This window comes from Brassica oleracea, chromosome C1 (genome assembly GCF_000695525.1).
Source record: "Brassica oleracea var. oleracea cultivar TO1000 chromosome C1, BOL, whole genome shotgun sequence".
NCBI lineage: Eukaryota > Viridiplantae > Streptophyta > Magnoliopsida > Brassicales > Brassicaceae > Brassica > Brassica oleracea.
The window spans coordinates 27,922,605-27,949,840 of NC_027748.1; the positions used below are offsets into that span (position 1 = coordinate 27,922,605).

General features: G+C 37.9%; 4 protein-coding genes across 6 annotated transcripts; all 4 read left to right on the forward strand.

Moving 5' to 3' along the window:
- Positions 1 to 3,189: 3,189 nt before the first annotated feature.
- Positions 3,190 to 7,254, forward strand: LOC106317099 (transmembrane 9 superfamily member 1-like). The gene is made up of 12 exons (XM_013754959.1): positions 3,190 to 3,430; positions 4,057 to 4,249; positions 4,340 to 4,444; positions 4,676 to 4,693; positions 4,775 to 4,872; positions 4,959 to 5,111; positions 5,278 to 5,412; positions 5,560 to 5,726; positions 5,843 to 5,937; positions 6,030 to 6,403; positions 6,491 to 6,764; positions 6,864 to 7,254. The coding sequence occupies exons 1-12, from the start codon at positions 3,326 to 3,328 to the stop codon at positions 6,929 to 6,931; spliced, it is 1,785 nt and encodes a 594-aa protein (XP_013610413.1). The 5' UTR covers positions 3,190 to 3,325; the 3' UTR covers positions 6,932 to 7,254.
- A 396-nt stretch (positions 7,255 to 7,650) lies between these two features.
- Positions 7,651 to 8,373, forward strand: LOC106304953 (ferredoxin, leaf L-A-like). The gene has a single exon (XM_013741363.1). It carries the CDS (start codon positions 7,727 to 7,729, stop codon positions 8,171 to 8,173), a length of 447 nt encoding a protein of 148 aa, XP_013596817.1. The 5' UTR covers positions 7,651 to 7,726; the 3' UTR covers positions 8,174 to 8,373.
- A 1,945-nt stretch (positions 8,374 to 10,318) lies between these two features.
- LOC106304245 lies at positions 10,319 to 13,011 on the forward strand. Of its 3 annotated transcripts, XM_013740662.1 has the most exons (7): positions 10,319 to 10,451; positions 10,553 to 10,715; positions 10,804 to 10,860; positions 10,959 to 11,069; positions 11,193 to 11,363; positions 11,577 to 11,775; positions 12,652 to 13,011. In XM_013740662.1, coding segments are annotated over exons 4-7 (405 nt in total). In that variant the 5' UTR covers positions 10,319 to 10,451; positions 10,553 to 10,715; positions 10,804 to 10,860; positions 10,959 to 11,035; the 3' UTR covers positions 12,653 to 13,011. The 3 variants fall into 3 exon arrangements, with proteins under 3 accessions (XP_013596116.1, XP_013596110.1, XP_013596122.1); XM_013740656.1 differs by having other exon boundaries at positions 10,319 to 10,449; positions 10,553 to 11,069; XM_013740668.1 differs by having other exon boundaries at positions 10,319 to 10,435; positions 10,553 to 11,069.
- A 4,902-nt stretch (positions 13,012 to 17,913) lies between these two features.
- On the forward strand, positions 17,914 to 18,548 carry LOC106336535 (probable GMP synthase [glutamine-hydrolyzing]). The gene is made up of 3 exons (XM_013775382.1): positions 17,914 to 17,999; positions 18,083 to 18,203; positions 18,281 to 18,548. Exons 1-3 carry the CDS (start codon positions 17,914 to 17,916, stop codon positions 18,542 to 18,544), a joined length of 471 nt encoding a protein of 156 aa, XP_013630836.1. The 3' UTR covers positions 18,545 to 18,548.
- Positions 18,549 to 27,236: the final 8,688 nt, after the last annotated feature.

The following is a 27,236-nucleotide window of genomic DNA, read 5'->3' on the forward strand; positions in this document are numbered from 1 at the left end:
CTCTTCCTCATCCTTTTTTTCTTTGTCTTCTTCAGCTTCTGCTTCAGGTTCAGGTTCTGTCTCTTCCTCAGAACCTTTATCGTCCTTCTGAGCCTTTTCTTCACTCTCTTTCTCTTCTACCACCTCTATATTTTCAACCATATCTGCATCTTCAGGTTCTTTGGTTGTAGCGTCCACTCCATTGATGTCATTCTGCTGCCCACCCCGGTCATAATCCATGCCTTGGTAGTCGAAACCCTCATTGGTCTCGTTATCCTCCTCCTTCTCTTTCATTTTCTTCATTTCTTTCTCAATGCCATCAATCCTCCCGTCCAATGTCTCCACCTTCTTGGCCTTCTTTTTTAAATAATATTGGCAATCCTCGATCTTCTCAAGTTTCTTCTCCATTGCCTTCATCCTCTTACACCTCTTTTTTAAAACAACTTGGCAACTTTCAATCTTTCCAAGTCTCTTGTTCATTTTCTCCACCTTCCCATTCACTTCACTCAAACATGTCATCAACCTCTCTTCAAACCCTTTCAAAACGTCCTCCAAACTTGTATTAGAGGAGGATGCTTCTTCATGCACTTTCCTTTTGTCTTTCTTCGGAGGAAACTCCCTTGCAGCCACATCTAACTCATAGAGTTCTTGCCAAAAGATAGGCTTCTCCTTAACAGTCAGCCATGTGCTCCACAAATTACTCACGCTTCTTCATTTTCATAGCCTGACTCCCCATCCATTATGCGTGCCATGAGAGGTTCCTCATCAACAGTATGAACAAGACCACTATCAATAACCTGAAAATTTATACCAAAATAATATCAAACACATAGTATCCCACTCACTTAATAAAAACAAAACAACACTCAACACATACCTTAATTTCTCCAAGTGTGTCTTACAAATCCTCAAGAGGATAACCCTTCTTGCTGTTACTTTGGAACCGGTTTTTACACATCCTCGGATACTTACTCATACAGCCATCTACACCTTCTCTAAATCGTGCTTTCAGAGCTGGAATACACTCAAATGTCAGGATCTGATTGTCAAAACAAAACACTCAGAGCTGATTCTCGAAAGAAAAAAAATCATAAGAAGAAGTAGAATTTACCTCCAAAGGAATTACGAACCCGGGAAAGTTGACATTATTCTTAGGTTTCCCTTTCAGATGCTTCATCACGTGAGTGATGGACCGGAGAGCATCTTCAAACGTCAACCGACCCCAGGGAAAGGTTTTACAAACCTCCACATCGTTGACGACTCTTAATATGAAAGGGTCAAAAGGGACATTATACCTTCCCTTCCCTCTGATAATCGTGCCTAAGAAGTAAAGCACCGCCATCCTGAGTCGATCCCCACACACACTCATACTCAACAATTTCTCTCTCACAGATATCATCGTGATCTCCTTATGTGATTTGAAATGCCTGTCTACAAACGCAAAGCTTCCAATCTTCTTATACTTAGCCGGGTAGTCATGGCAGTCCAATCCCGAGATGAGAGCATGCTCTCTCATTGAATACCGAATGGGCACTCTATTATCAGCAAACCAAGCTGTGTCCTCTGACTCGTGTAAAGGAACAGTGCGCAGTAGAAGCATCCACATACCCTGCAGCTTCAAGTTTGGTTCATCGGGCATGTGGAAAAAATGACAAAACTGAGGGTGGTTTTCAAACCACTCCGGCTCAGGCTTAAACCTAGCCTTCTTCAGGATCTTCACCGTCGTGGTCACATAGCACTTGCTCTGTATCTTACACGTCTGGGTGAACTCGGTGTTCTTGAAACATAGCTCATCAGGGGGCAGTGGTTGACACTCCTGTAAACCAAATAAAAATTATATTTGCATTTATTTATTAGTAGTACTAGTCACACTAGTAATACACCAATACCATTTTTTGGGAATAATTTACCTGAGATGATGCAGACTGATAATAAGACTCATTTCCGCGTGCTGACAGATCATCACTATCATTCCCTGTTGAAAACTCTTCTACATGCTGCTCTTCCACATGATCACTGTTTCTTTTTGTGGACTTTCTCTGCTGAGATTTTTTTTTCCCTCGACCTCGGCCTGCCATTATCTATAGCCTCTCAATATCTTGATCCTCTGAATATATACATACACAATAAACGTTCAATACCCACCAAAGCTAATAAACTTATTCAATGAAATATCTACAAAATAAATCATTGATTCTTATAATATCACGATCTGCCTAATCTCAAGTCATTCCTTCAAGTATTACATCTTCAAACTTTCAAACATTCAATCCCGAAAACAGTGACTCCAAATCATTGACAACAAAACAGATCATTCATTTATTCTTCCAATTTTATGAGCTGTCTGATGTCAAAACCCAAAACCATTCATTCAATAATAAAACTCCAAGCAATCAATTCGATCACTACATCACAAACATTCAATCACTCAACTCGGTTTCACATATCAAACATTCTATCACCAATACAGTTAGTCTTCAATAATAACTAGACTTATCTCAATTCTGAAACCAAACTTTCAATCTCTATAACCTCAAAACCAAACGTGTCCAAGTTTCAGTCTCTGTAATCCACATTCTGAAAAAAAATCTGAACCTAACCGATTTTCAACCACAATATTTTCAAACCCACAACAAAATCAATCAAAAATTGGAGATAGAACATACCTTTTACACGAAAGAGACGAGAACGAAAACAGGAGATGGAAGATGAAGTCTAGGGTTCCATCGATTTCGTCGCCGATGGAAGGAGCAGGAGAATGGAATACACCGTAGGAGAGCAGGAGCAGTTGATTCGATCAATTTTTTCGGTTGATTTCGTCAGCTCTAGGGGTACGGACTGATTTGGGGAAATGATGAAATCAGAGTAACAAGGAAGGGCACGGGGGACTAAAGGAAGACCAGAGAAGAAGCAGTGAATGAAGCAGTGAATGCGGTGGGCTTCATCGTGTTCGTCGGTTCTAGGGTTTTCTTTCAATTTTCAGTTTTAGAAGAGATGGAGAAACGACAAAGGAAGAGAAAAGGGAAAGGAACGCGCAGATCTGGTTAAGGATCTGGGTTATAGTGGGTCAAGTCAAATAGTTTAGGTTGGATCATGTAAATACTTGGTTTCATGAAGGGTAAGTTCGATTTTCACCACGTTTTTGATTAAAGTATATTAAAAATTATATTGTTTTTAATTGGTGGGATAAAATAGAATAAGCATGGGAGTTAGTGGGGCAATCCGGAATAAAGTCCTATATACATACATACACAACCTGAATCGTATCTACGAGAAGTCATTGGTCTCCGTCACCGTCTTCTCTGTCTGTCTCCCCCTCAGATCTGATCATCCGCCGGATTCCGATATGCCGTCTTCCCGCGCCGTTAAATCTCTATTCTCAGTTTACACAGCCGTCGGATGCATCTTCCTTCTTCTCTCTCCGGCGTTGGCCTCCGAGTCAGATCACAAGGTTCGATTCGAGAGTTATTTGCTGGTAGAGATCTCGTTGTTGCATGTTGTTTGTGCTGGCTCATATCTGTTCAAAAACTTGTCGTTTTCACTGCATTATGGATTATTAGGTTGATTGAGTGGACAAAAGTCCAGATGGCACAAAACGCCTTCATCACTCCTCTTGTTTGTTTGTTTGTTTGTTTTTGTGACTGATCAATGTTAGTGGATGTTGTTTAATTTGCAGACATTTAGTAGAGAAGAGTGCTCCTTCGATTCTTTGCTATGTCTAGCTTCTTCTGATTATGTAGATAGACCTGGGAGAAATTAATTTGAATTTTGATTGCCTGATGATGATACTCGAAGATTATTATGGACAGTTTCTTGCTATGATCATGCCTTAACAGTAGCAATCTTGTAGTCTAAACAGAGAAAATTAGTAGCAGTCCTCCTCTTACATATTCTGAGTGTTGCAATGACAAAGATTTGGAGTGCTTTCCCTTTTTTTCTCCCAAAAGATGATGTCTTCCTTGCTTTGTATCTACATTTTTATGCCTAGTGTTTTGCCCAACATACACAATATTGCACTACCAGAGCTCCATTTATCCCAAGTCCTGAAATTTGGTCTTCTGCTTTTTTTCTTCCCAGTATCAAGCTGATGAGCAGGTTACTCTGTGGGTGAACAAAGTTGGCCCATATAATAATCCACAAGAAACATATAACTATTATAGCCTCCCTTTTTGCCGCAAAACTGAAAACACCATTCACAAATGGGGTGGTCTTGGCGAGGTCCTTGGTGGAAATGAGCTCATCGACAGCCAGATCGACATTAAGTTCTTAAGTATTTTATTTTATTATGCTAGTTTTTCTTTTAAAAAGTGTTATCTTGATTGCACAACAGTTATATTGCCTTTTTCTGTTTTACTCCCAGAAAATGTTGACAGAAGCGTGATCTGTCAATTGGAACTTGATGAAGCAAAGGTCAAGCATTTCAAAGATGCCATTGAAAATAGTTACTGGTTTGAATTATTTATGGGTATGTATCACAGTTACTTATACAATATTACTGATGAATAAGTATCAAAGAAAAAAAAGAGTTAATTATCTGTTTGTTTTATTTGAAATCGGAAGTCTTTATGACCTACGGAATTAAGCTTGCTGCGCAATCAACATTCTTTAAAATTTTTAAGCATCCTTCGGTTGCTAATCTTTTGTCTTGCTTCTTTTTGGCAAATCATGTTTATGGCGTACGTGGATGCAAGTTCAGATGATCTGCCTTTGTGGGGTATGATATTTCTTATATTCACATTGAATTTTCTAAGTACAGTTCTCGACATAAATTTTGACTATCTGATTGATGTTACAGGCTTTGTGGGAGAGATGCCTCCTGGAAAAAATAGTGAAAACGGCAAGCATGCTCTTTACACTCATAAGAGTATTAATGTCAAATACAACAAAGACCAGGTCTGTTGTTTCTTTGCCATTAAGCAGTATTAAGGATCTCATATTTACCTTTTATGTGATCTGATTTTTTTTTCTTATTTGCCTAGATTATTCATGTGAATCTCACACAAGATAACCTAAGGCCGTTAGAAGCAGGGAGAACGGTGGACATGACTTATTCTGTTAATTGGATCCCAACCGAGATCACATTTGCTCGCCGTTTTGATGTTTATCTAGACTATCCATTCTTCGAACACCAGGTAAATCATATTTTGTTATGTTTTTACCGTTTTCATCTTTCTTCTATTACACTGAATGTCATTTCACCTGCTTGTTGATCGAACTGCTAAAACCTTGACTCAAGAAATTTTTTTGGAAGCCTTTTTTTTTTTGTAAACGTTTTTAATGGATTCGTTCATCATGCAGATCCATTGGTTCTCCATCTTTAACTCGTTCATGATGGTTATCTTCCTTACTGGTTTGGTCTCAATGATATTAATGAGGACTCTCAGAAATGATTATGCTAAGTATGCTCGGGAAGACGACGACCTGGAGAGCTTGGTAATGTCTCATCAACCCCTTCTTATCTAGAATAGCTTAATAAGTTCTTTTTTATATTACAATTATGCTGTCAACTTGTCAATTTTATTTTCCTTGTAAGTGCAAGAGTGTGGAGCAACTTCTGACGGTTTGTATTATTGAGCACAGGAACGGGATGTAAATGAAGAATCTGGATGGAAACTTGTGCACGGAGATGTGTTCCGACCGCCAAGTAGTCTGGTTCTTCTCTCAGCTGTAGTTGGTACAGGTGCACAGTTGGCTTTGCTTGTTCTTCTTGTCATATTATTGGCAATCATTGGGACACTTTATGTTGGGTATGTATTTCACTCAACTTCTCATGTTGTTTCTCATGGAATAAAACTTCGGCTTTTGTCTGAATATCATTGTTGCAATGAAATCTTCTTATGCATTCTGGTTTAACCTTATTCAGGAGAGGAGCGATAGTCACAACTTTTATAGTTTGCTACGCTCTGACGTCATTTATCTCTGGTTATGTGAGCGGTGGAATGTACTCAAGAAGTGGGGGTATGCTGTATCCTTGTCTGTTGAAAGCAAGCAAGCTCTCCAATAATTTACCTCCGGTTAGTTGACTCCTTCTCTTATGGTGGTTTGTTCAGGTAAACACTGGATCAAGTGCATGATCCTCACGGCTTCTCTCTTCCCATTCTTGTGCTTTGGGATCGGATTCCTCCTAAACACAATCGCCATATTCTACGGATCTCTTGCGGCTATTCCCTTCGGAACAATGGTGGTTGTCTTCGTAATTTGGGGTTTCATTTCGTTCCCTCTTGCCCTCCTCGGGACAGTCGTTGGTAGAAACTGGAGTGGTGCTCCAAACAATCCATGCCGTGTGAAGACAATCCCACGTCCAATCCCTGAGAAAAAGTGGTTCTTGACTCCAACAGTAGTCTCTCTTATGGGAGGTCTCTTACCCTTTGGCAGCATCTTCATTGAAATGTACTTCGTCTTCACATCCTTCTGGAATTACAAGGTAAAAATCTCTTACAACTTAAGAAATATCAACACTTGCTCTACATTTCTTGATGGGCTTTTTGTTGTTGTTGTTGTCTCATGACAGGTATACTATGTGTACGGGTTCATGTTGCTTGTCTTTTTGATTCTTGTTGTGGTGACAGTCTGTGTGACAATCGTGGGAACATACTTCTTGCTGAACGCCGAAAACTATCACTGGCAATGGACATCGTTCTTCTCAGCTGCTTCCACCGCAGTTTACGTCTACTTATACTCGATCTATTACTACTACGTAAAGACAAAGATGTTTGGGTTTTTCCAGACCAGCTTCTACTTCGGATACACCTTGATGTTCTGTCTTGGCCTCGGAATCCTTTGCGGTTAGTTTTTTCTTTCATTCTCTACTCTCAATTCAAATCTGGTCGATGTGCACTGGTTTTGGTTTGAAGATTGTTTGGTGATTGGGAAACAATTTGCAGGAGCGGTTGGGTTCTTAGGATCAAATCTGTTTGTTAGAAGGATCTATAGAAACATCAAGTGCGACTAGAGACATAAGGAACGAAGAAAGAAAAAAAATGGGGTAAAGATGGATCGTGGAATGTTATTGGTGGCAGTTAAGTCTGTTAGAAAGAATTCTTACAGGTTTAGATTATTATACTCAAGGGAAAGTGGGAATCAATGGAGGACGAGGTTGTATGGTAATTGAAAATATTACATTTTTATTTGGCCTTTTTTTTTTTTTTTTTTTTTGCTTATTGAATCTGCTCTATTTTATTTAGGATTCAGAAATACTTTTTGGTTCCATCGTCTCTGTAAAGAGGTAGACAGAAAACTAAATTTCTAAATTGATTTAAAAATTAAAACCCCAAGTTTTTTCTGCTGGTTTGTCTATGCGGATATCTTCTTTTTCTTGGGCATTATTTTCTCTTTTAAAGTTTTATAGACTCAAAAATTAACCATTAAATCCCAAATTTTCTTAAAGCCTGAATAAAATATCAGTCACACACAAAATATTAATAATTAATAAAGCATATGAAGAGTTATTCCTTTAAGACACAAACATGTCAGACATAGTTAGTGAGCTGTCCCAAAGTGAGACCACGTATAACTCACCTCAACAGATAGGTGTGTCGAACACAATCACTCACACAAAAAGGAAACAAATCACTATTCTCCAAATAAAAGACGATAATCCAACGATCCACACGATAAACGCCACGTGGAAGATAGAATTCCACAGCAATCCCACCTTTTAATCTTCTCGTCTCTCCTTCACACTCTCCACGCCATTTCCACAAGCCAAGAGAAACCAAACTCAAATCCTCTCAAACACACAAAAAAAATGGCCTCAACCGCTCTCTCAAGCGCCATCGTCGGAACATCCTTCCTCCGCCGTCAGACAGCTCCTATCAGCCTCCGTTCCCTCCCCTCAGCCAACACTCAATCCCTCTTCGGTCTCAAATCAGGCACCGCACGCGGCGGACGCGTCACCGCCATGGCTACATACAAGGTCAAGTTCATCACTCCAGAAGGTGAGCAGGAGGTTGAGTGCGACGACGACGTCTACGTCCTCGACGCTGCGGAAGAAGCCGGGATCGACTTGCCTTACTCTTGCCGTGCTGGTTCGTGCTCAAGCTGTGCCGGCAAAGTTGTGTCTGGATCTGTTGACCAGTCTGACCAGAGTTTCCTCGATGATGACCAGATTGCTGAAGGGTTTGTTCTCACTTGTGCGGCTTATCCTACCTCTGATGTTACCATTGAGACCCACAGAGAAGATGACATTGTTTAAAACAAAAGCTCGATAACATGCTTTTGATGGTTTCATAATCATTGTCTTTACATTTTGGGTTGAGTTTGTTGCTACTTAGTATAATCTATTGTTGTCTGTTGTAATTTTTCTTTTTTCTTGTTTTGGCCCACCTTTTGGTAAGATCAATGGATAACAGTGTAAACTATGATCATGCAAATTCTGGCAAACTTTTTTTTTTTTTTTTTGGCATCGATTCTGGCAACCTTTCGATGGGAATCCGAACATTATCTTTAAACATTTGAAAATACAGTTTCTTTGAAGACTGTCTTTTGTGGTGCACCTTTGATGAAATTTTAACATTATCTTTACTTGGAAACAAATCCGGGCGATACAAGTTCTTTAATAAAAATAATTAAATTGTTTAAAAACATTAGTATAATATTGTGCTTAACAATTATATTTTATTTTCACTTATTTAATTATTTTATTTTATTTATATCAAATATTTATTAAATTTTTTGATCATATACAAAATTTGCATGATATATCGTAGATGTACATATTATGCTATGGAAATAAAATATTTAATAAACTAAAAAGATTTCAAGTAACAGACAAAATCTCTCCTTCCCTCTAAGTATAGTGAAATAGACAAAGTTCAAAAAACTGCCAAAACAATTTACAGTTGTCATTTATGAATAGAAAAGATATATGGAAGGTTAATAACTTAAATAATGTCTGAGCATTGCAATTATTTGCTAAGGGATGCAACCACTGGTCTTATTGTAAAACGCGTTGCTTCGTTGAAATTTTTAAGTAACTGTATTTGAATTTGGTACTCTCTATTAAACGTAATCTTATTCGTAACACTTCTAAGATTTAAATAAATTTTCAAATGAATTTATGTGGTCATATAAATTACTTATTAAAAATTTAAACTATTTTAACAATATTAATCAAACTTATAAAACCTAATAATTTTTTTTACTTAATTAATTTTTATTTTTCATTTATCTCATACATTTGCTAAGTCATTTTATTGTACACAAAATTTGTGAGGTATATTATACGTACATCTTATATGATGATAATAGAATGTCAAATAGGCAAAAAAATTACAAGATTAAAAATGTTATAAGATATGTAATTGTAAAAATGTTGTAAGATAGGTATGTTATCTCTCTCTCTCTTCAATTTTCCTTTTCGTTTCCAAAAAAATCTTTCTCAAGCAGATGGATTAGAGCCAACTAAAAGGATGCATCATTTAGAATTAAAAAAAAAAAAAGTGGGAAAGGGTGCGTAGTTCAGAAATTCAAAAGATGTCTGAAAAAGGTGTATCGTTTTAAAATAGAAAAAAAATAGTTAATAATACTCCAACCAAATTTCGTTAAGCTTTTTGGTACGCAAACTCTTTTGCTACCAAATTTATATTACTCAAAATAATTATTTTGCTATTTTTAATACACTTATTTTTTTAAATGTGTTCATTTTAGTATTCAAACTATATTTTAATCAATAATATATATGTTTCAAGAAAAAGTTTAAAATCTTCAAAATTTATAAACAAATCTTAAAAGTTTCAAATTTATTTAAAATTTTATTAATGAAATCAACTAACTGTAGAAAATCTTTAAATTCGAAGGTGGAATTTCAATTTTATGGTAAGTTTGATACAACTTTTCAAATTTACCCTTGAAAGATAATTATTTTCATAAATAAATAAATAAACTCTTCTAAATTATTTATAAATGTTTAAAAATAATTTATAAATCTAATCCCATCCCCTAAATAGTAAACTTTAAACAATAATACCTAAACCCTAAATCCAAATGTTACGATAGTTTTGAATGAGTGTATTTTTTTAGAAATAAAAGTCAATTTAGGATGTTTTAAACATTTTTCTAATTTTAAAAGAGACGTGTAAAATGATGTATTGTTCGAAAGGCAAGTCGAGCTTCTATACATGTAACGAGATGGTAAATAGATTCTTCTTTGAGAAAGTCCTTGTAATAAGGCATGAGCCGCTTATTAACTGAAGCTTTCATAAGTTCTCCTTTGACGAAAGTGTATTAATTATGAATAACTAAAAACGCAAACAAAACTTGTAGTAACTATTAGAAGTCTTAGAGCATCTTTAACGGGGTCTTCAAAGACCGTCTCTTATTGTTTTTAGAATTAAAAAAAAAGAAAAATAGCAATTACCTCAAACTACGTCTCTTAATTAAGCAACAGAAGATGCCGTCTCTTCCAGTATTTTTCTATGGTTGAAGAAGGAAGAAAGAAGAAGAAGCCATGGCAGGAGTAGGACTTTTCCGGTGTAATCTCTTCATCTCCTTTAATTGATTTCTCTCCAGGACAAGAAATTTTTGGCCTTTTTTGTTTGGGAGAATTGATTTTTTTGTTTGTTTATTTGTGTAGAGATGGAGAATTTGAGTTTGTATGGACATCCGAATGAGTCGTGGGAACTGAATCTACCGGCGGACGGTGCTGCTGCTACAGCTCCCCGCCACCGCCATCTCCATCTCCGAGAAGACGATATCGCCAGATTCTCCAATTGGATCGTTCATGTTCATTATTTTTAGTTTCGCACTCTTTTTCATTATTTTGTGTGAAGCATTTGAGAAGTGTTAAAAGCAGTCTTTGAGTTACTTTTGTGCTTGTAATTGCAGGAGGGTCTTACTGATGAACTTGGTGCTGAGGCCATGATGTTCGAGGCTTTGGAGAAAGTGCGTTAATATCACACTTTTCAACAAATGTTCGGTCTACATAAAAACAGCTAATGAAATTGCATTTCTTTAATTGTGAACAACATGCTTGGGATTAGGAAAGAATATCTTCCTAAGTACGAGGAAAATTTGGAGCTAAGCATTGCCAAAGGACAGCTGGATGAGCTGAAGAGTGATGCTCTTGAAGCAATGGAGTCTCAGAAAAAGAAGTAAGTCTTTCTTTCTTGATGCTGCTTGTATGGAATCCTGCTTTTAGAGTTTGAAGGTCTCAAAAGTTGTATAGTTTGAGTCTTAGGTGGGGTTTATTTAACTGAAAAGATTTGTTCTTGCAGAAGATCTCTCTCCTTTGCCTGAAGCTGACACCGGTGGTGTTACTGTGATAGAAAGCTCGACTCCCATTGCCGAAACAGCTTCATCGAAGATGAACAGTGCGTTGCAACCAAAAGATGCTACAACTAGGGCTTGTTCAATTCAGTATGAAACATCTATTTCTCTTTTAGGAGGTAAGAATCTACACAGAGTTACTGTTTTGTTGTTTATTTTTGGTTCCCTAGAGCGTATGTTTGTTATGTACTTGTTTAGATATTCACTGCTTTAGCGTTGCAAATGGTAAAAGGCTAAAGAGTTTAGGTTTCATTGCTTGATAAGATACAGACATTCTCTGCTTTGTACTTCACTGAAAGTTTCATGCTATTGACTGATTTGTCCAATTGCAGAAGATATGTCTCCTCCTCTGCTTGAAGCAGACAAAGACGGTGGCGTTATTGTTACAGAGAGTTCAACTCCCATTGCAGAGGCAGCTTCTTCCAAAACTAACAATGGATCTCAAACAGAAGATATACAAAAAGAAGATGATGAATCTACAAAGCCTGTTACTCTCAGGTTTTCAAGAGATTGTTTCTTCTACAAAGCCTGGTATGTTGTTGTTATCTACAATGCCACCAATCAAATGAGTTGACATTTTTTAAGAAACCCTAAATAAGAGACTTGCAATGAAGGGAGAAAAATCTCAAAGTTCTTAAACATGTCTCTTACCAAAATTAACTCCTAAAATACTATTAAAAATAAAATAAGAGACCTAGTAGAGTATATGGGATAAAGATGCTCTTAGACCACCATTAACGGGGATCTTATGCACGTCTCTTAGTGTAATTGTGAATAAAAAAAGGAAAAAATGCAAACACCGAAGACACATCTCTTGTTTAAGCTCCACAAGCAACGTTTCTTATGGGACAGCTGGCGACACATGAATGGGTGAAGGAGAGGTTTGGTGTTTCGATCGTCTCGGTTTCTCTCTCTCTCGAATCCTCTGTTCGACGAAAGCGTCTCTCTCTCGATTCCTCTCTGTCGGTGGCTCCTCTCTTCTCCGTGACGTCTCCGTCGGCGGCCGTGGTCGGCGACCTCTCTCTCGTCGGCCGTGGTCGGCGACCTCTCTCTCGTCGGCTTCTATCTCTCTCGATTCATCTCCTCGACGAAACCCTTTCGGCTTCTCTGTCTCGATTAATCTCCTCGGTGATTTTATTTGTTTGTTTGGTTGGTTTCTGTATCTGGTGTGGACTCTGGAAGCCAGTATATGGATGATTTTATTTGAGAATTGCTTTGTGTTCAAACATATATATCTATTGAACAACGACCACATAAACAGGAAATGTAGAGATTAGTTTGTTTGTCCTTTCTCTATACTGATAGTGATAAGCTTAGGTCTTTAACTTAATCTCCGCTTGAATATGTTCCTCTGCTATGTCTTGAACAATGATTTTGTTTTTTTGTTTGTTTTCATGTTAATAATAGACCAATGTTACATTGCTTTCCACGATGAAGAGTGGGGAGTTCTGATACGTATGAGGCCAATCACCCACCGACTCTCTATCAGTACACGAGACGTAAGGCCCAGACGAAGTGAGGAAACGAATGAAGAGTTGTGGCCCAAAGAGTGTTGGTACTTGAAGGGCAAGTTCTAGAAGAATAAAAGGTAGTGAAGAAGTGATGACTCACCGGCAAAGGCACATGGGATGTCGCTATGAGCTGGCTACTATGAGGTCACACATTTGATAGCGTCGTAGTAGTATAAGTACGGAGAGAATATTGTGAGAGAGGGGATCATTTGGATGATCATTGTGTAGTGAGGTGAGAGAATCTCTCATTGGTTTGTCCTATTGTAACCGTTTCTCGAGTAAAACAATATTTCCCCTTTCTCATTCATAGATCATAAATCCTCTGGACAACGCCTTCCAAGGGGAGTACGTAGGAGGTAAGCTCCACCCGTTATCCCGTCGGATGGAGATGCCGACGTTTAACGGTGAGGACGCCGAGGAATGGGTCCTGCGAGTGGAACAATACTTTGAGATTATCGATCTCACGGACGAGGAGAAGGTTCGTGCGGTGCGTCTGTGCTTTGTCGGAGAGGCCCTGCTATGGTATCATTGGGAGCGTGACCGAAACCCATTTCACAACTGGGCGCAGTTACGCCGGCGTTTACTGACCCAGTACTCCGAGATGCATGATACCTCTGCCGGAGAAAGGCTTCTCGCCTTGCATCAGGAAGGATCTGTACGAGCTTACAACCGAGATTTTTTGGCTCTCGCCACGAACTCGCCTGAGATCTCAGAGACCGTGTTGAAGATGACGTATAAAAAAGGGCTGAAGCATCGCATACGCGCCGGTGTCAGGATGTTTGAGCCGGAGACGTTGGAAAAGTTGATGACTACGGCAAAAATGGTGGAGGAGTGGTCGATGGCCGACGACCCACCGGATGACGACAAAGAGCCCGACAAGTCGCCGACGAAGAAAACTAGCGGAGACCACAAACCCTTCTCAAGCCCATCAGGCCCACGAACGAGTACCGGGCCCAACCCCATGAAGAACAAGCCCGCTACTAATACCAATGGGCCTAAAGGGTTCCCAAACACACCTCGCGAGGGAGGCAAGAACAACCATGGCCGACTCAAACCTCCGTTCCGTCGCCTTACACCGGCGGAAATAGAGCAGAGGAGGCGCGATGGGTTGTGCTTCCGGTGCGACGAGAAATTCGGGTACAAACACGTGTGCGCACGAGCGGAGATGCTAGTCGTTATGGTGATGGAGGATGGAACAGAGATTGAAATGGCGGAGGAGCAATGGGGGGATGGAGAAGACGACCCTACTAAAATGCAGGCGGAGGTAGCAGAGCTGTCACTTAACTCGGTGGTGGGTCTGTCTTCTCCTAAGACGATGAAGGTCCGCGGTACGATCCACGGTGAAGCGGTGGTCATCTTGATCGACAACGGTGCCTCGCACAATTTCATTTCGGAAAAGATCGTCACCAAGCTGAACCTCCAGAAGAGAGCCGTCGCGAGCTATGGAGTAATGGTCGCAGGCGGTGCCACTCTCGAAGGACAAGGGGTCATTATTGGATTAGAGTTACGCCTTCCCGGCTACGTGGTGGTGACTGACTTCTTACCACTCGAGTTGGGCATTGCTGACGTGATCCTCGGTGTTCAATGGCTCGACACCTTGGGAGACGTTAACGTTAATTGGAAGCTCCAATGCATGCGATACCACGACGGAGAGGAGGAGATAATTCTACAGGGCGATCCGAGCCTTCATTCTGCTTCTGTCTCCTTGAAGTCGATGTGGAAGACATTGCAGAAAGAAGGTGAAGGCGTTCTGCTAGAGTTTGGCGGGCTACGCGCAAGTGAAGATGTTGTACTTCCCGTAGCCTGGCCAGAGGAGTTGAAAGAGGTGCTAGAGCAGTACACACAAGTGTTTTCTGAACCGCGCGGTCTCCCTCCTTCCAGGGGACGCGAGCATACGATTATCTTGGAAAACGGCGCTAAACCAGTCAGCATAAGACCGTTTCGTTACCCGCATGCTCAGAAGGAGGAGATTGAGCAACAGATTGCTTCTATGTTAGCAGCAGGGATTATTCAAGAAACCTCTAGCCCTTTCTCCAGTCCAGTATTGCTGGTACGCAAGAAAGATGGGAGCTGGCGTTTTTGCGTAGATTACAGGGCATTGAACAAATACACGGTCGCTGACAAATACCCGATCCCGATGATCGATCAGTTACTGGACGAGCTCCATGGTGCAACCATCTTCTCCAAGATAGACCTGCGATCGGGCTACCATCAGATACGGGTGCGAGCTGAAGATGTTCCGAAGACAGCGTTTAGAACTCACGACGGACATTACGAATTCCTCGTAATGCCGTTTGGATTGTCTAACGCACCGGCCACATTTCAGGCCTTGATGAATGACATCTTTCGACCATACTTGCGTAAGTTTGTGCTCGTGTTCTTCGACGACATCCTCATCTACAGTCGAAGCGTGGAGGAACACAAGCAACACCTTGCTATTGTGCTGATGATTTTGGAGGAGCAGGAACTCTTTGCTAATCGAAAGAAGTGCACGTTTGGTAGCAGTAGCGTCGAGTACCTGGGGCACATTATATCTGCAGAGGGGGTAGCAGCAGATATGAATAAGGTGAAGGCAATGATGGATTGGGCCGAACCTCGCAACGTCAAGGCTTTACGAGGATTCTTAGGACTCACGGGTTACTACCAGAAGTTTGTAAGGGGATATGGTGACATTGCTCGACCATTAACGATCCTGCTGAAGAAGGAGGGGTTTGTTTGGAGTGTTGCAGCAGGAGACGCGTTCCAAAAGTTGAAGATAGCAATGTCGACAGTACCGGTCTTGGCTCTCCCTGATTTCAACGAAGTGTTCGTGGTAGAGTCTGAAGCATCAGGAGTGGGCTTGGGAGCTGTCTTAATGCAAGGACAACGACCCATCGCATATTTCAGTCAGGCCCTTACTGAGCGTCAGAAACTGAAGTCGGTCTACGAAAGAGAGCTGATGGCGATAGTATTCGCGTTGATGAAATGGCGCCACTACCTACTTGGAAGACACTTCATTGTCAGGACAGACCAAAAGAGCCTCAAATTCCTTTTGGAGCAGCGTGAAATCAATATGGATTACCAACGCTGGCTCTCGAAGATATTGGGGTTTGATTTCGAGATACACTACAAGCCTGGATTGGAGAACAAAGCCGCGGATGCGTTGTCGCGTAAGGCTATGGTCGCAGAAGTGTTTGCGGTATCCGTACCGGCTGCTATTCAATTGGAGGAGATCAGTAGCGCCGTCGATAAGGATCCTGAGTTGAAGAAGATCATGGCTGAGTTGCAAGCGGATTCTGCTAGTCATGTGGGTTACACTCTAGTCCAAGGGAGGTTACTGCGGAATGGGAAGCTCGTGGTTCCAGAAACATCACCGTTAGTGGGTCTCATACTATCTGAGTTCCATGACAGTAAGATGGGGGGTCACGGTGGCGTTAACAGAACACAGAGAAGAATCAGTGAGTTGTTCTTTTGGGAGGGAATGCTCACAGACATCAGACGCTATGTAGCGTAGTGTCAAGTGTGCCAACGGAACAAGTATTCCACGCTGGCTCCCGGTGGCTTATTACAACCCTTGCCAATTCCGGTGCAAGTGTAGGAGGACATTGCTATGGATTTCGTGGAGGGGCTACCGAAATCAGCGGGTTACAACACAGTAATGGTGGTGATTGACAAACTCACTAAATATAGTCACTTCATTGGCTTGAAACACCCCTTTACCGCTCCGGACGTCGCAATGGTGTTTACGCAAGAGATCATCAAACTTCACGGGTTCCCGCGCACCATTGTCTCAGATAGAGACAAGGTCTTTACCAGCCTCTTTTGGAAGGAACTATTCAGGCTTTCCGGAACACGGCTCTGTCTAAGCACGGCATATCACCCACAGTCGGATGGACAGACGGAGGTCACCAACAGAGGAATGGAAACCTATCTCCGTTGCTTCGCAGGCGATAAACCGAAAACATGGTCTCAGTATTTGGCATGGGCGGAGTTCAGTTACAACTCTTCTTACCACACAGCGATCGCAATGACACCATTCAAAGCTTTGTATGGTAGAGACCCTCCTACATGGGTGACGTACGAAACAGGCTCGACTGTGAATGCAGAGCTCGAGAAACAACTGCAGGACCGAGATGCTGCTCTGGTACTCCTTCGTGAGCATCTCAACAAAGCTCAGCAGGTGATGAAGTTGAAAGCCGACGAGCATCGTCGGGAAGTGGGGTTCGCAGTTGGTGATATGGTCTTCCTCAAAATAAGACCTTATCGTCAGAAGTCACTCGCACGGCGTGCAAATGAGAAGTTAGCGGCCCGCTTCTATGGTCCTTTTGAAGTTGAAGCGCGGGTAGGACCAGTAGCTTACCGTCTGAAATTACCAGCGGGCTCCAAGATTCACAACACCTTCCATGTTTCTCAGATTAAGAAGGTCGTTGGAGAGATAAAAGAGTTTAACCCACTCCCTACTCATCTCTCGAGTGAGGGGGTGCTGGAAGCAGAACCAGAAGAAGTTTGGGACACAAGGGTCAATCAGGGGACTTGACAGGAGGAAGTGTTAGTCAAATGGAGGGGTTTACCAGCCTTTGATTGTACTTGGGAATGGAAGAGTACCATCCTGAAGCAGTTTCCTTACTTCGACCTTGAGGACAAGGTCAATTTGGAAGGGAAGGGTAATGATACGTATGAGGCCAATCACCCACCGACTCTCTATCAGTACACGAGACGTAAGGCCCAGACGAAGTGAGGAAACGAATGAAGAGTTGTGGCCCAAAGAGTGTTGGTACTTGAAGGGCAAGTTCTAGAAGAATAAAAGGTAGTGAAGAAGTGATGACTCACCGGCAAAGGCACATGGGATGTCGCTATGAGCTGGCTACTATGAGGTCACACATTTGATAGCGTCGTAGTAGTATAAGTACGGAGAGAATATTGTGAGAGAGGGGATCATTTGGATGATCATTGTGTAGTGAGGTGAGAGAATCTCTCATTGGTTTGTCCTATTGTAACCGTTTCTCGAGTAAAACAATATTTCCCCTTTCTCATTCATAGATCATAAAGAGTTCGATTACAAGTTCATAACAAGTTCCTGTCCATGATGACATGTACGTCTTCATCTCTCTCTCTCTTGCTTTTGCCTGAGAGATGCTCTGCTCTTTGTGGATTAATAAACCCTCTTATTTGGTTTTGCATGAAACTTTTCGAGTTGTTAAGCCTCTCTGGTGCTCTTGCTGAACTATCCTGGAAAGATATCCTTTCCAAAAGACAATCATTCAGGTAACTAGCACCAAAAGTTTTATGGTAACATTATCTCCTTATGAGCTCAAATCTCGAAATGCTTTTTGCTTTTGTTTACTCAGGGAAGTGTTCATGGACTTTGATCCAGTTGCAATAACTAACAAAAAGATAACATCTCCTGACTCATTACTATCAGAGCAGAAGCTACGGTCAATCCTCGAGAACGCAAACCAAGTTCGCAAGGTAACTTAATATCTTAGAAACCCCATCATAGTTTGTGTGTGTTATTATTGACTGTGTTTGGTTTTTCTCCAATTCAGATAATAGTGGAGTTTGGATCGTTTGACAAGTACATTTGGAACTTCGTTAACCAAAAGCCTACTCAGAGTCAGTTCCGGTACCAACGCCAAGTCCCTGCGAAGACATCCAAAGCCGAGTTGATAAGCAAAGACCTTGTTCGCAGAGGCTTTAGAAGTGTTAGTCCAACGGTAATCTACTCGTTCATGCAAACAGCTGGTCTCATGAATGACCATCTCACTAGCTGCTTCAGACACCACCAGTGCATATCCAAGGACGAAGCCTAGTTTAACAATGTGCTGCTTAGTTTGCTGTTATGTGTTTGCATTTGTACAGATGTGTTTGTTGTCAAACTAGGAGTAGTTTCTTGATTATGTGAGATTGCTTTGAAAACGATTACTACATGTTACATACAATCTTATTCTACTCTATTTATCTTATATGCCAAATAAGAAACTTGCATTAGAGGAAGAAAATATAGAGGTCTTTTAACTCAAGCTAACACCCATTTAATATTAAAAAAGTGATTAAGAGATCCATCAAAGATTGTACGGATAATGATGCTCTTACAGTTTCATTCAAAAGAACCAATTCCTGTATTAGCGAAAAGCTCCCCCTTCTTCTATTTTTTTTTCCTATTTTCGATCTAACGAACTATTTATTTCGTGCCTACAATGTGCTCTCGTTGACGTTTTGGATCAATTTTTTTTTAATAGAATTATATATTAAGTGTAGTGAAGAAGACAAAATTCAAAAAACTGTCAAAGGTACGAGGTTACCGCTGTTTTAATTTCTAAGTGGAAAAAAGATGTGGAACGGTGATTACTTAAATAATATCTGAAGCATTGTAATTATTTGCTAACGGACGCAACCGCTGGTCTGATGGTTAGACACATTGCTTCGCTGAATTTTTTAAGTAACTGAATTTGGTATACATTCCCTTGAATAGTTGAATGTAATCTTTTTCTTAACATCCCTAAATGTTTTTAAAAAATCAAGCTTAACTTAAACTTTAAAGATCTTTTTAAAATAATTTATTTAGCATAAGCAAACATCTTAATTTATTTAGCATAAGTGACTATTAGATAAATGTGTTAACCTATTATTATCAAAAAGGTTCAAGAGATAATCTTCTGAAAATATATAACACTCCATTAAAAAATGGTGACATCATCGGTTAGATTGAATTAAACTGAATCTAGATTATGATCTATTAGTCTTGGGTAGATTTTACGATGGAAATTAACATGTGATATCAGAGCCATTCTAGATTTGGTTAATTCACTAATTAGTTGTAGAGAATCTTCTAACCGTTTTTAAACATACGGCATTTTTTTAAACCGATATTCTGAAATTTTGTTTTAATCTCATAAACATGTAAACGAACGTGTAAATGAATGGTTAAGTGTCTTTATTTTATATATCGGCAAAAAAAATTGTTGACATGTGTACACATTATAATCAACAGGTACGTACATGTTCTGCTTGTGGGAAATTCAACAAACTTGAAAAGAAGCACTTGGTTAAAGTTGAAAAGAAGACCAACCCAACCCATGTGCATACAAATAATAATATAAAGTACTTATGCATAATCATAGTATGTATATTGATTCTTCTTCAAAGGTAGTGATATTACGGATGGTTGTATAATTCAAAAAAAAAAAAAATTACGGATGGTTTTTTAACCAGGACCTACTGTGGCCTTGTGGCGATTAAATTGAGGGAAAAAACTCAATACGGTGAAGCTACCAGGGTTCGAGTCCCGATCACTAGGGAAATTAACATTTCGGCATCGCCAGGGATAGGGGACCGATACGTAGCAACACGTGACTAGTCTGGACCACTTATGTGGGGTCAAGATATCCATGTATAATTCAAAAAAAAAGATATTACGGATGGTTTTTTTTGTTGTTGTGGTAAAACCCGTAAAATAATAACAAAACAAAATCATTAAAGATGCTGCAAAATCACGAGACGATAAATTTTTTTTTTTTTGATAATCAAGGTATCCGGACCTCTCACTTAGTCCGACTATCCCACCGCGTCCAACCGGAACTAGCGAGGAAGGTCCTGTAGGCCAAACGGAAACCATGTTAAATCCGCTATGGCCGGGGCTCGAACTCGTGATGGCGGGCACCTCAGCCGAGGTTCCCTTTACCACCAGACCACGAGGCCCGGTTCACGAGACGATAATTATATGGACACCAGCACCATGGTTAATATGTTTGAAGATTTTATTTGTGTAGGCATGAAAGGTTGCGTATTTTTATTGTGAAAGGGTTCAATGAAAAGATTCAGTGAAGCAAAGAAGACAACCCCTCCTGCTCCTTCTCCTTCTCCTTCTCCCACGTTAACCAACATCAACGTCTCAGGTTTTGATTTAAATCTTTTTGATCTGAATCTCAAGTTACTATTTTTAGAATCATGCTCACATTCATATATGTTTTTCAAATTTTGGAAAAATCTGCTGCCAGGTGAATCACACTTCAAAGGGTGGTGGTCATGTGCCTTATATATGGATTGTTGGTGGTCTTACAGTTGTGCTTGCGCTTCTCTTCATATGTATACCTCATGCTCTATCATAATCAAGTGATCAACTCTATACCTCCTTCTCTGATAGTTTTGCACAGCATATTCCACAGTAGCGTTAATGGGAATACCAATATCAATACAATCCCCTAGTTCTGTCAAATTTATTAACCGTCCAAGAGGCACCCGGTCATCAAACCAAAAGGAAGAAGAAGTTCCACTGTTTATCTCAACTCGAACAAACTGTTCTACCAATTCTCCGGGAATATGCCAAGATATTTATGAAAAAATGATTTACGGTAATAAAATAAATAATAATTTTTGAGATAATAATAATATAGCTATTAGTATCTATAAAAGTTATTTAATTTTTATGTAGCCTAGTGGTTTGACTGTGCCGTATTTGTACCTCCGGTCATGGTTTCGAATCCTTGGAGGAATGTTTTTTTAAACTTTAAAACGAATTTCAGTGGTTAGTCAAGATAAATTGATGATTTAAATGGTCCACGAAGAAGAAATTTATGTTTTTTTAACCAAATTTGAAAGTTGGTGATTTAAATGACTATTTTCCCATTTCAGATCTGATATGGATTGTGGGTTCAATATATTGGAAACCCAGAAACTTATTTATTGAGAATTAATAGAGTGACTATAATTTTTAATCGCATTATTTTTTTATGGAATTAGAAAATTTACAGAGACTCTAATCTGTCACTACAAAAACAGAGTATGAGAAGAAAACATAGTATGGAAAAGACACGACAACAAAACCTAAACGACAAATACACATAAAAAAGAAAAAGAAATACTCATACAAAGGCTATAGACTAATCGCATTATTTTTTTATGGAATTAGAAAATTTACAGAGACTCTAATCTGTCACTACAAAAACAGAGTATGAGAAGAAAACATAGTATGGAAAAGACACGACAACAAAACCTAAACGACAAATACACATAAAAAAGAAAAAGAAATACTCAAACAAAGGCTATAGACTAATCGCATTATTTTTTTATGGAATTAGAAAATTTACAGAGACTCTAATCTGTCACTACAAAAACAGAGTATGAGAAGAAAACATAGTATGGAAAAGACACGACAACAAAACCTAAACGACAAATACACATAAAAAAGAAAAAGAAATACTCATACAAAGGCTATAGATTTCTAAGCAGACATCATTTAAGATGATGTAAGAGGAGATATATTGAAGAAGGAAAGAAGAATTGGTGTAAAAAATGGGAAACATAGATATATAGATAGTCAAAGAGGCATAACTTAAGGGTTGTGTTGTTTGAGAGGAGACTGTTCGTAGAAAGATGCCAAGCATTACGGTTTATTTTAGTGACGTAAGTCAATTAGATTAAAAGATCTTCACATTTGTTAGATGTTAAAATCAACAAACTTGACTGTTGGATTAAATTTTTTATTTTCCTATAAAAAAATGATGACATCATCTATTGTCAAAAACTGGTTTGCTATTATATATAGATTTTATTTAGTTACTGGTTAAAAGAAAAATATATTCTTTTTTTTAATATATTCTTTTTAACACCTTATTGTAAATTATTATAAGACAACTATATTCTAGAGTAGTTTTGTCCATTTATCTTTCACATAGAAGTATAGAACACATTTATGTTACTGAAGTAGTTTTTGAGTATAGTGATTAGTCTACTATATTAAAATAGAGTCATTGTGTAGTGATTAATCTTCTTTATTAAATAGAGTCATTTTAAAAATCTACTGTACAAAGTTATTATAGTTGGATTAATTCGTAACAAATAAAACTAAATATATATCTAGATATATATTTGATATTTTTCTTATCTAGCTCATTGTTTATTGTTCTGAGTTTGTGGTCTATTAATAATTGTATATACCAACACTTCTAAAATGTTGATACTTGATACTGATTATATTATCAACATGTTATAATAGTTTTCTTTGGGTAAAATTCATATCGATTTATATTGTCATTACTTTAATCAGTCAACCCGGTTCCTCTTAAAAACAAATGTGTAGTTAATGGAAATGTTTATACCAATCCTTGATAATTTTTCATAGGTTAATGCACATATGTATATATGTAGATCTTCTATATAACATGTTTGTATATCTCTCGATTGGTTATTTTACACCGGTTTCCGTTATTATCTTAGTCAAACGAACTGGTTCGACTATTTTGGTTTTATGTTCATTCATAGTTAGAAAAGATAATTTATAGTCGGTGAGGATCATCCCGATATATTTTCAGTTTATGTTTTACTATTTTCGATTTTAGTTTGGGCTTATAACACCGGTTCTTTTTTTTTTTTCTTTTTTGCAAAATATAACCTTGAAGAATAGTTATGATTGGTTAAAAATCGCAATGAATAGTATTTTAATAAACTATATCCAAAACTAACAAACCTGACATTGAGTGTTTTTAGACACATATATAATTTTAGCTAATCTATTTCATCTCATATAAACAATTGTCAAATACAAAATTTTAGAACTACTATAATCTACAAAATAATTTATCACATTATATAAATATATTTTCATCAAAATAATCCATGCAAAACAGGTTCAGCTCTAGTATATCTTCACACGTATTTGAGGTTTAATGTTTTGCAAAATTTCAAATTTAGATTATTTTTTAATTTCTTATTTTTAAGAGCCACGAAAATCAAAAACCACTGTACTTTTTTCTTGTCTCTTTTATCTTAGGTCAAGGTGCGACTGTGTGTAAATTGGAACACAAAAAATTCGGAAGAACAAAAAAATCTTAAATAAGTGAAAGTTAATAGGAGATTGCGACCTAGAAGGTTGATACCATTTTTTCAACCACTGATGTAACCAGATAGAGAATTGGCTGAGAATATTGGCATACTGTGACGTATTGTTTATACCAAAACAGCGGATGCACATAGCATGGTTCTTTGTTTCATCACATTTTTTGGAATGTGCTTTTACACAACTCGCTTATTATAACCGTGCTTATAACAAGCAGGTTATGAAAATCACATTCTGAATAATGTCAATAATATGATGATCAGACAGAGAGCTATGCATGTGCATCTACTGCCTTAGTATAAATATTATACCACATTTTTTGCAAATAATCTCAGCCAGCTCTCACTTTGACTCCATGAATAGCTGAAAAAGATAGTATCAATCACACCTAGGTCGCAACCTCATACTTACTATCACCAATTCAACACTTCGTTGCTCCAATGTAACCTTTTCGTTTTGATTTACACACTTTATCATAATTCGAGGATATGATAAAATAGATTAGAGAAAAGTGAACTTTTTTTTTCCTTTTATGGCTAAGATTAAAAAGCAATTAAATAAAAAATCTTAAATTTTGAATTCTAAAAAACACTAAACCTCGACACACACATGCAAATAGATAGAATATAAGCTAGGGTTGATGTTGAGTTTATACGAGGACATATTGTCATTATACTCCAAAAACTACCTTAATATCAAAAATATGCTCTATGTGAAAGATAAGTTGTAAAATGCCATAATATGAACAAACATAGTACCTAAAGCACCACACATAGCAAACAATACGTTGATAGAAATTAGCTATAGTCTTTTTACATCATACTTTTCTCATACACACATATATATATAATGTCAGTACGTCCCTCTTTGCACTCCCACAACTCAAGCGTGCATAAGGACCTCTAAGTACCCCTCCAATACCACACAAGGCATTATAGTGCAGACATCTATGTACTCCTGCAATCTCCACATAAGGTGTCAGTCCATATATAAAGTCATTCCAACTCAACTCCAAAATACTAGTTTAATGTAATTTTGACACTATTTTAGTGTAAATCTCTACGATCCAATGCTAAAAGTTACATTATTTTAGTTTGATACTATAATCTTACACCAAATTTAGAATGAAATTATAGTGTTACACTAAAATAGTATAACTTTTAGTGTTGGATTGGAAATGTTTAGTTGAAAATCATACTAAAATAATGTTTTGGAATTGGATTGAAGATGAAATTTATTTTAGTGTTAAAATCACACTAAAATAATGTGACTTTGACTCTATCATAATGTTATGGGTTAGAAATGCTCTAAGTCTTTCCTTATATTTGGATGACAATATCACATATATATATATATGAGAAATTGGGGCATATATACATAAGAAAAAGAGAAATTAAGTTTATACACATAACATCACTTTGGCTATGATATATTACATATTGTTATAGAAAATTCCAAAAATATCCCTCCCTGCACGTGTAAACATGAACGAGTGTCTCCTCTCTTAATCTTGAAAATTAAAAAAAAGTTGTTTTTATTTTTCAAACTCTTGCTAGCTACGAAGAAGAGGGATTTTAAGAGAGTGCGTGGAAATTTAAGTTTGGGAACAGAAAAGTTGAAATTAGCGATGAACGGTTCGGTCATGCGGCGTAAGTAGGATATTGAAAGTTAGGGCCTTTACTATACCACCTGACATGATAGTATAGTGAGATTCATATACATATACACTTCCATGATTGTCTTGGATGGTGTAAAAAACTCACTATGAGTCACTTGCAGTTGTAGCGAAGACATACAGTTGCAGCCTTCTCGACCTTCACCCCTGACCAACTCCCGTAATGATATGTTGGATGGAACCTATTTGTGCTTTCTCTACTCATATGCTACTTATAAGTTTTCGGTTTTACTAAGCTTTGCTTCTAACATCTCCATTTTTACTGTGGCGGACATCTCAATTTGCATATTATTTTGGAAGTTATATATGGTTAAGTACAACGCTAACGACCTTTTTATCAATTGCCATTCATTTATAACAATGTTTTTATTCTTCTTCCTATTGTGCGTCTAACTTATGCTTTTCAGCAGCCAAACTAGACTTCTACATAAATGTTTTTGTCTCTTTTTCCAATGCTTATTCGGACATCATACCTAATTTCAGGTTTCCTATGTATTATATATCAGCTGTGTCATTTCTATACTATTATCTTTGATAGTATATAATAGCTTTCAACTGCTTCCGCAACAACTAGCTTATATGCGGGTCTGCTATACTAAATTCCACAATTGTGATCTCCTTACGGTTCGAAGTATTTTCTTGTGTTTCTTCTGTCGGCAGATAACACATTCGACCACTCTGTATGACACAATGGCGGCGTCATTTACGTACCCCAGTGAATTAAGTATGTAGGATGTTTTGTTTACGTTAGTACATACTATAATACATACTTTATAGTATAGTATCGGCTAACCTTCTTTCCCGCTTTGGGTTATTCTATATCCCAAATTGTGCAACGTCATATCTAACTCGCTCATTTTTTCTTGTTTTTTTTGTTTTTTACTGATTGTTTTGTCGCCGCCGCCACCATCTTTTCTTCGACCATTGTCACCACTTGTCATCTCTTCCACCTCCATTGTAGGTTCTTTTCCTCCCACCACATATTATTCTCTTTTACTTTACGTAGCAACAACAACATCTCTTCATCCGCCGCTCTTATTTATACATTCATTTTACTGCTTTCAGTTAAAAAATGACCTAAGAAGATAAACTAAATTGTATATTTTTTGGTTTCATTCTATTATGATTGGTAGCATAAGAAATTCGGTAGATGCTCTGGTGTATTTCTGCTTCGACTAACATGTACATTGTATAGTCTAGAATATTATTGCTGGTGTGGTGTTTTTGTTAACGTTTGTAACATGTTTCTCTTGTCACCATGTATATTTGTATTAATGCTTCGACTATATTATATGGTTTATAGTATAGTATATTTCAGTCATGTTCGCCGTACAATGTGACGCGCATATACTCACGCGCACGAGAGTGGAAAGAGAGAAATGTCAAAGTTTGGCTTTAATTGTCATATCAACTATTCAATCGCTATATTCATAATTTTTTGAGCTCTTATGAATATTGGGCTCTTATATATATATGTAAACAATATGTTTATCATCAATCAATTGAATCTTCTAAAATTATATATTTGATTTAAACAAAGAATAAAAAAATAAAAAATAGATGCTTAATTCATAAAGACGAAACATATTCAGAACTGAACTATACATATTGAAAATTCTAAACTTAGTTGGAAAAATTTACAAGAAAAATCTTCACTTTAATCACTGGTTAAAAATGATCAATCAAAAGATGGGATCAACTACAACATAAATATTAAAAATTTAGATTTAATGTCTTTGAAAATAAAGTTTTCAAAAATGGAAATTTTCTTTAAATAGGATCTTTTAAATTTAACATTCTTGAATAAAAAACTATAAAATAGAGTTAGAAGGCTACAAACTTACTGGAACATTCAACGCAAAACTCATAGAAGCTTGCGGAAACCTGCCTAGAAATTGTCGGTGGCAGTTTATTAGATAATTTAACAATAACTAGTCCAAGATTAACTATTGCTTTGACTTGGTAGGTAAAAGAGAAGAGGTGAAGCTAATTA

Bases quoted from the DNA above. Each gene is read 5' to 3' on its own strand.
- LOC106317099 (XM_013754959.1), top strand. From the start codon at position 3,326: ATGCCGTCTTCCCGCGCCGTTAAATCTCTATTCTCAGTTTACACAGCC. The intron at 4,873-4,958 runs GTCTGTTGTTTC...TTATTTGCCTAG, and splicing joins TCAAATACAACAAAGACCAG to ATTATTCATGTGAATCTCAC. The intron at 6,765-6,863 runs GTTAGTTTTTTC...AACAATTTGCAG, and splicing joins TGGCCTCGGAATCCTTTGCG to GAGCGGTTGGGTTCTTAGGA.
- LOC106304953 (XM_013741363.1), top strand. From the start codon at position 7,727: ATGGCCTCAACCGCTCTCTCAAGCGCCATCGTCGGAACATCCTTCCTC.
- LOC106304245 (XM_013740662.1), top strand. From the start codon at position 11,036: ATGCTCTTGAAGCAATGGAGTCTCAGAAAAAGAA. The intron at 11,070-11,192 runs GTAAGTCTTTCT...TTGTTCTTGCAG, and splicing joins ATGGAGTCTCAGAAAAAGAA to AAGATCTCTCTCCTTTGCCT. The intron at 11,364-11,576 runs GTAAGAATCTAC...GTCCAATTGCAG, and splicing joins ATCTATTTCTCTTTTAGGAG to AAGATATGTCTCCTCCTCTG.
- LOC106336535 (XM_013775382.1), top strand. From the start codon at position 17,914: ATGAAACTTTTCGAGTTGTTAAGCCTCTCTGGTGCTCTTGCTGAACTA. The intron at 18,000-18,082 runs GTAACTAGCACC...TTGTTTACTCAG, and splicing joins TCCAAAAGACAATCATTCAG to GGAAGTGTTCATGGACTTTG. The intron at 18,204-18,280 runs GTAACTTAATAT...TCTCCAATTCAG, and splicing joins ACGCAAACCAAGTTCGCAAG to ATAATAGTGGAGTTTGGATC.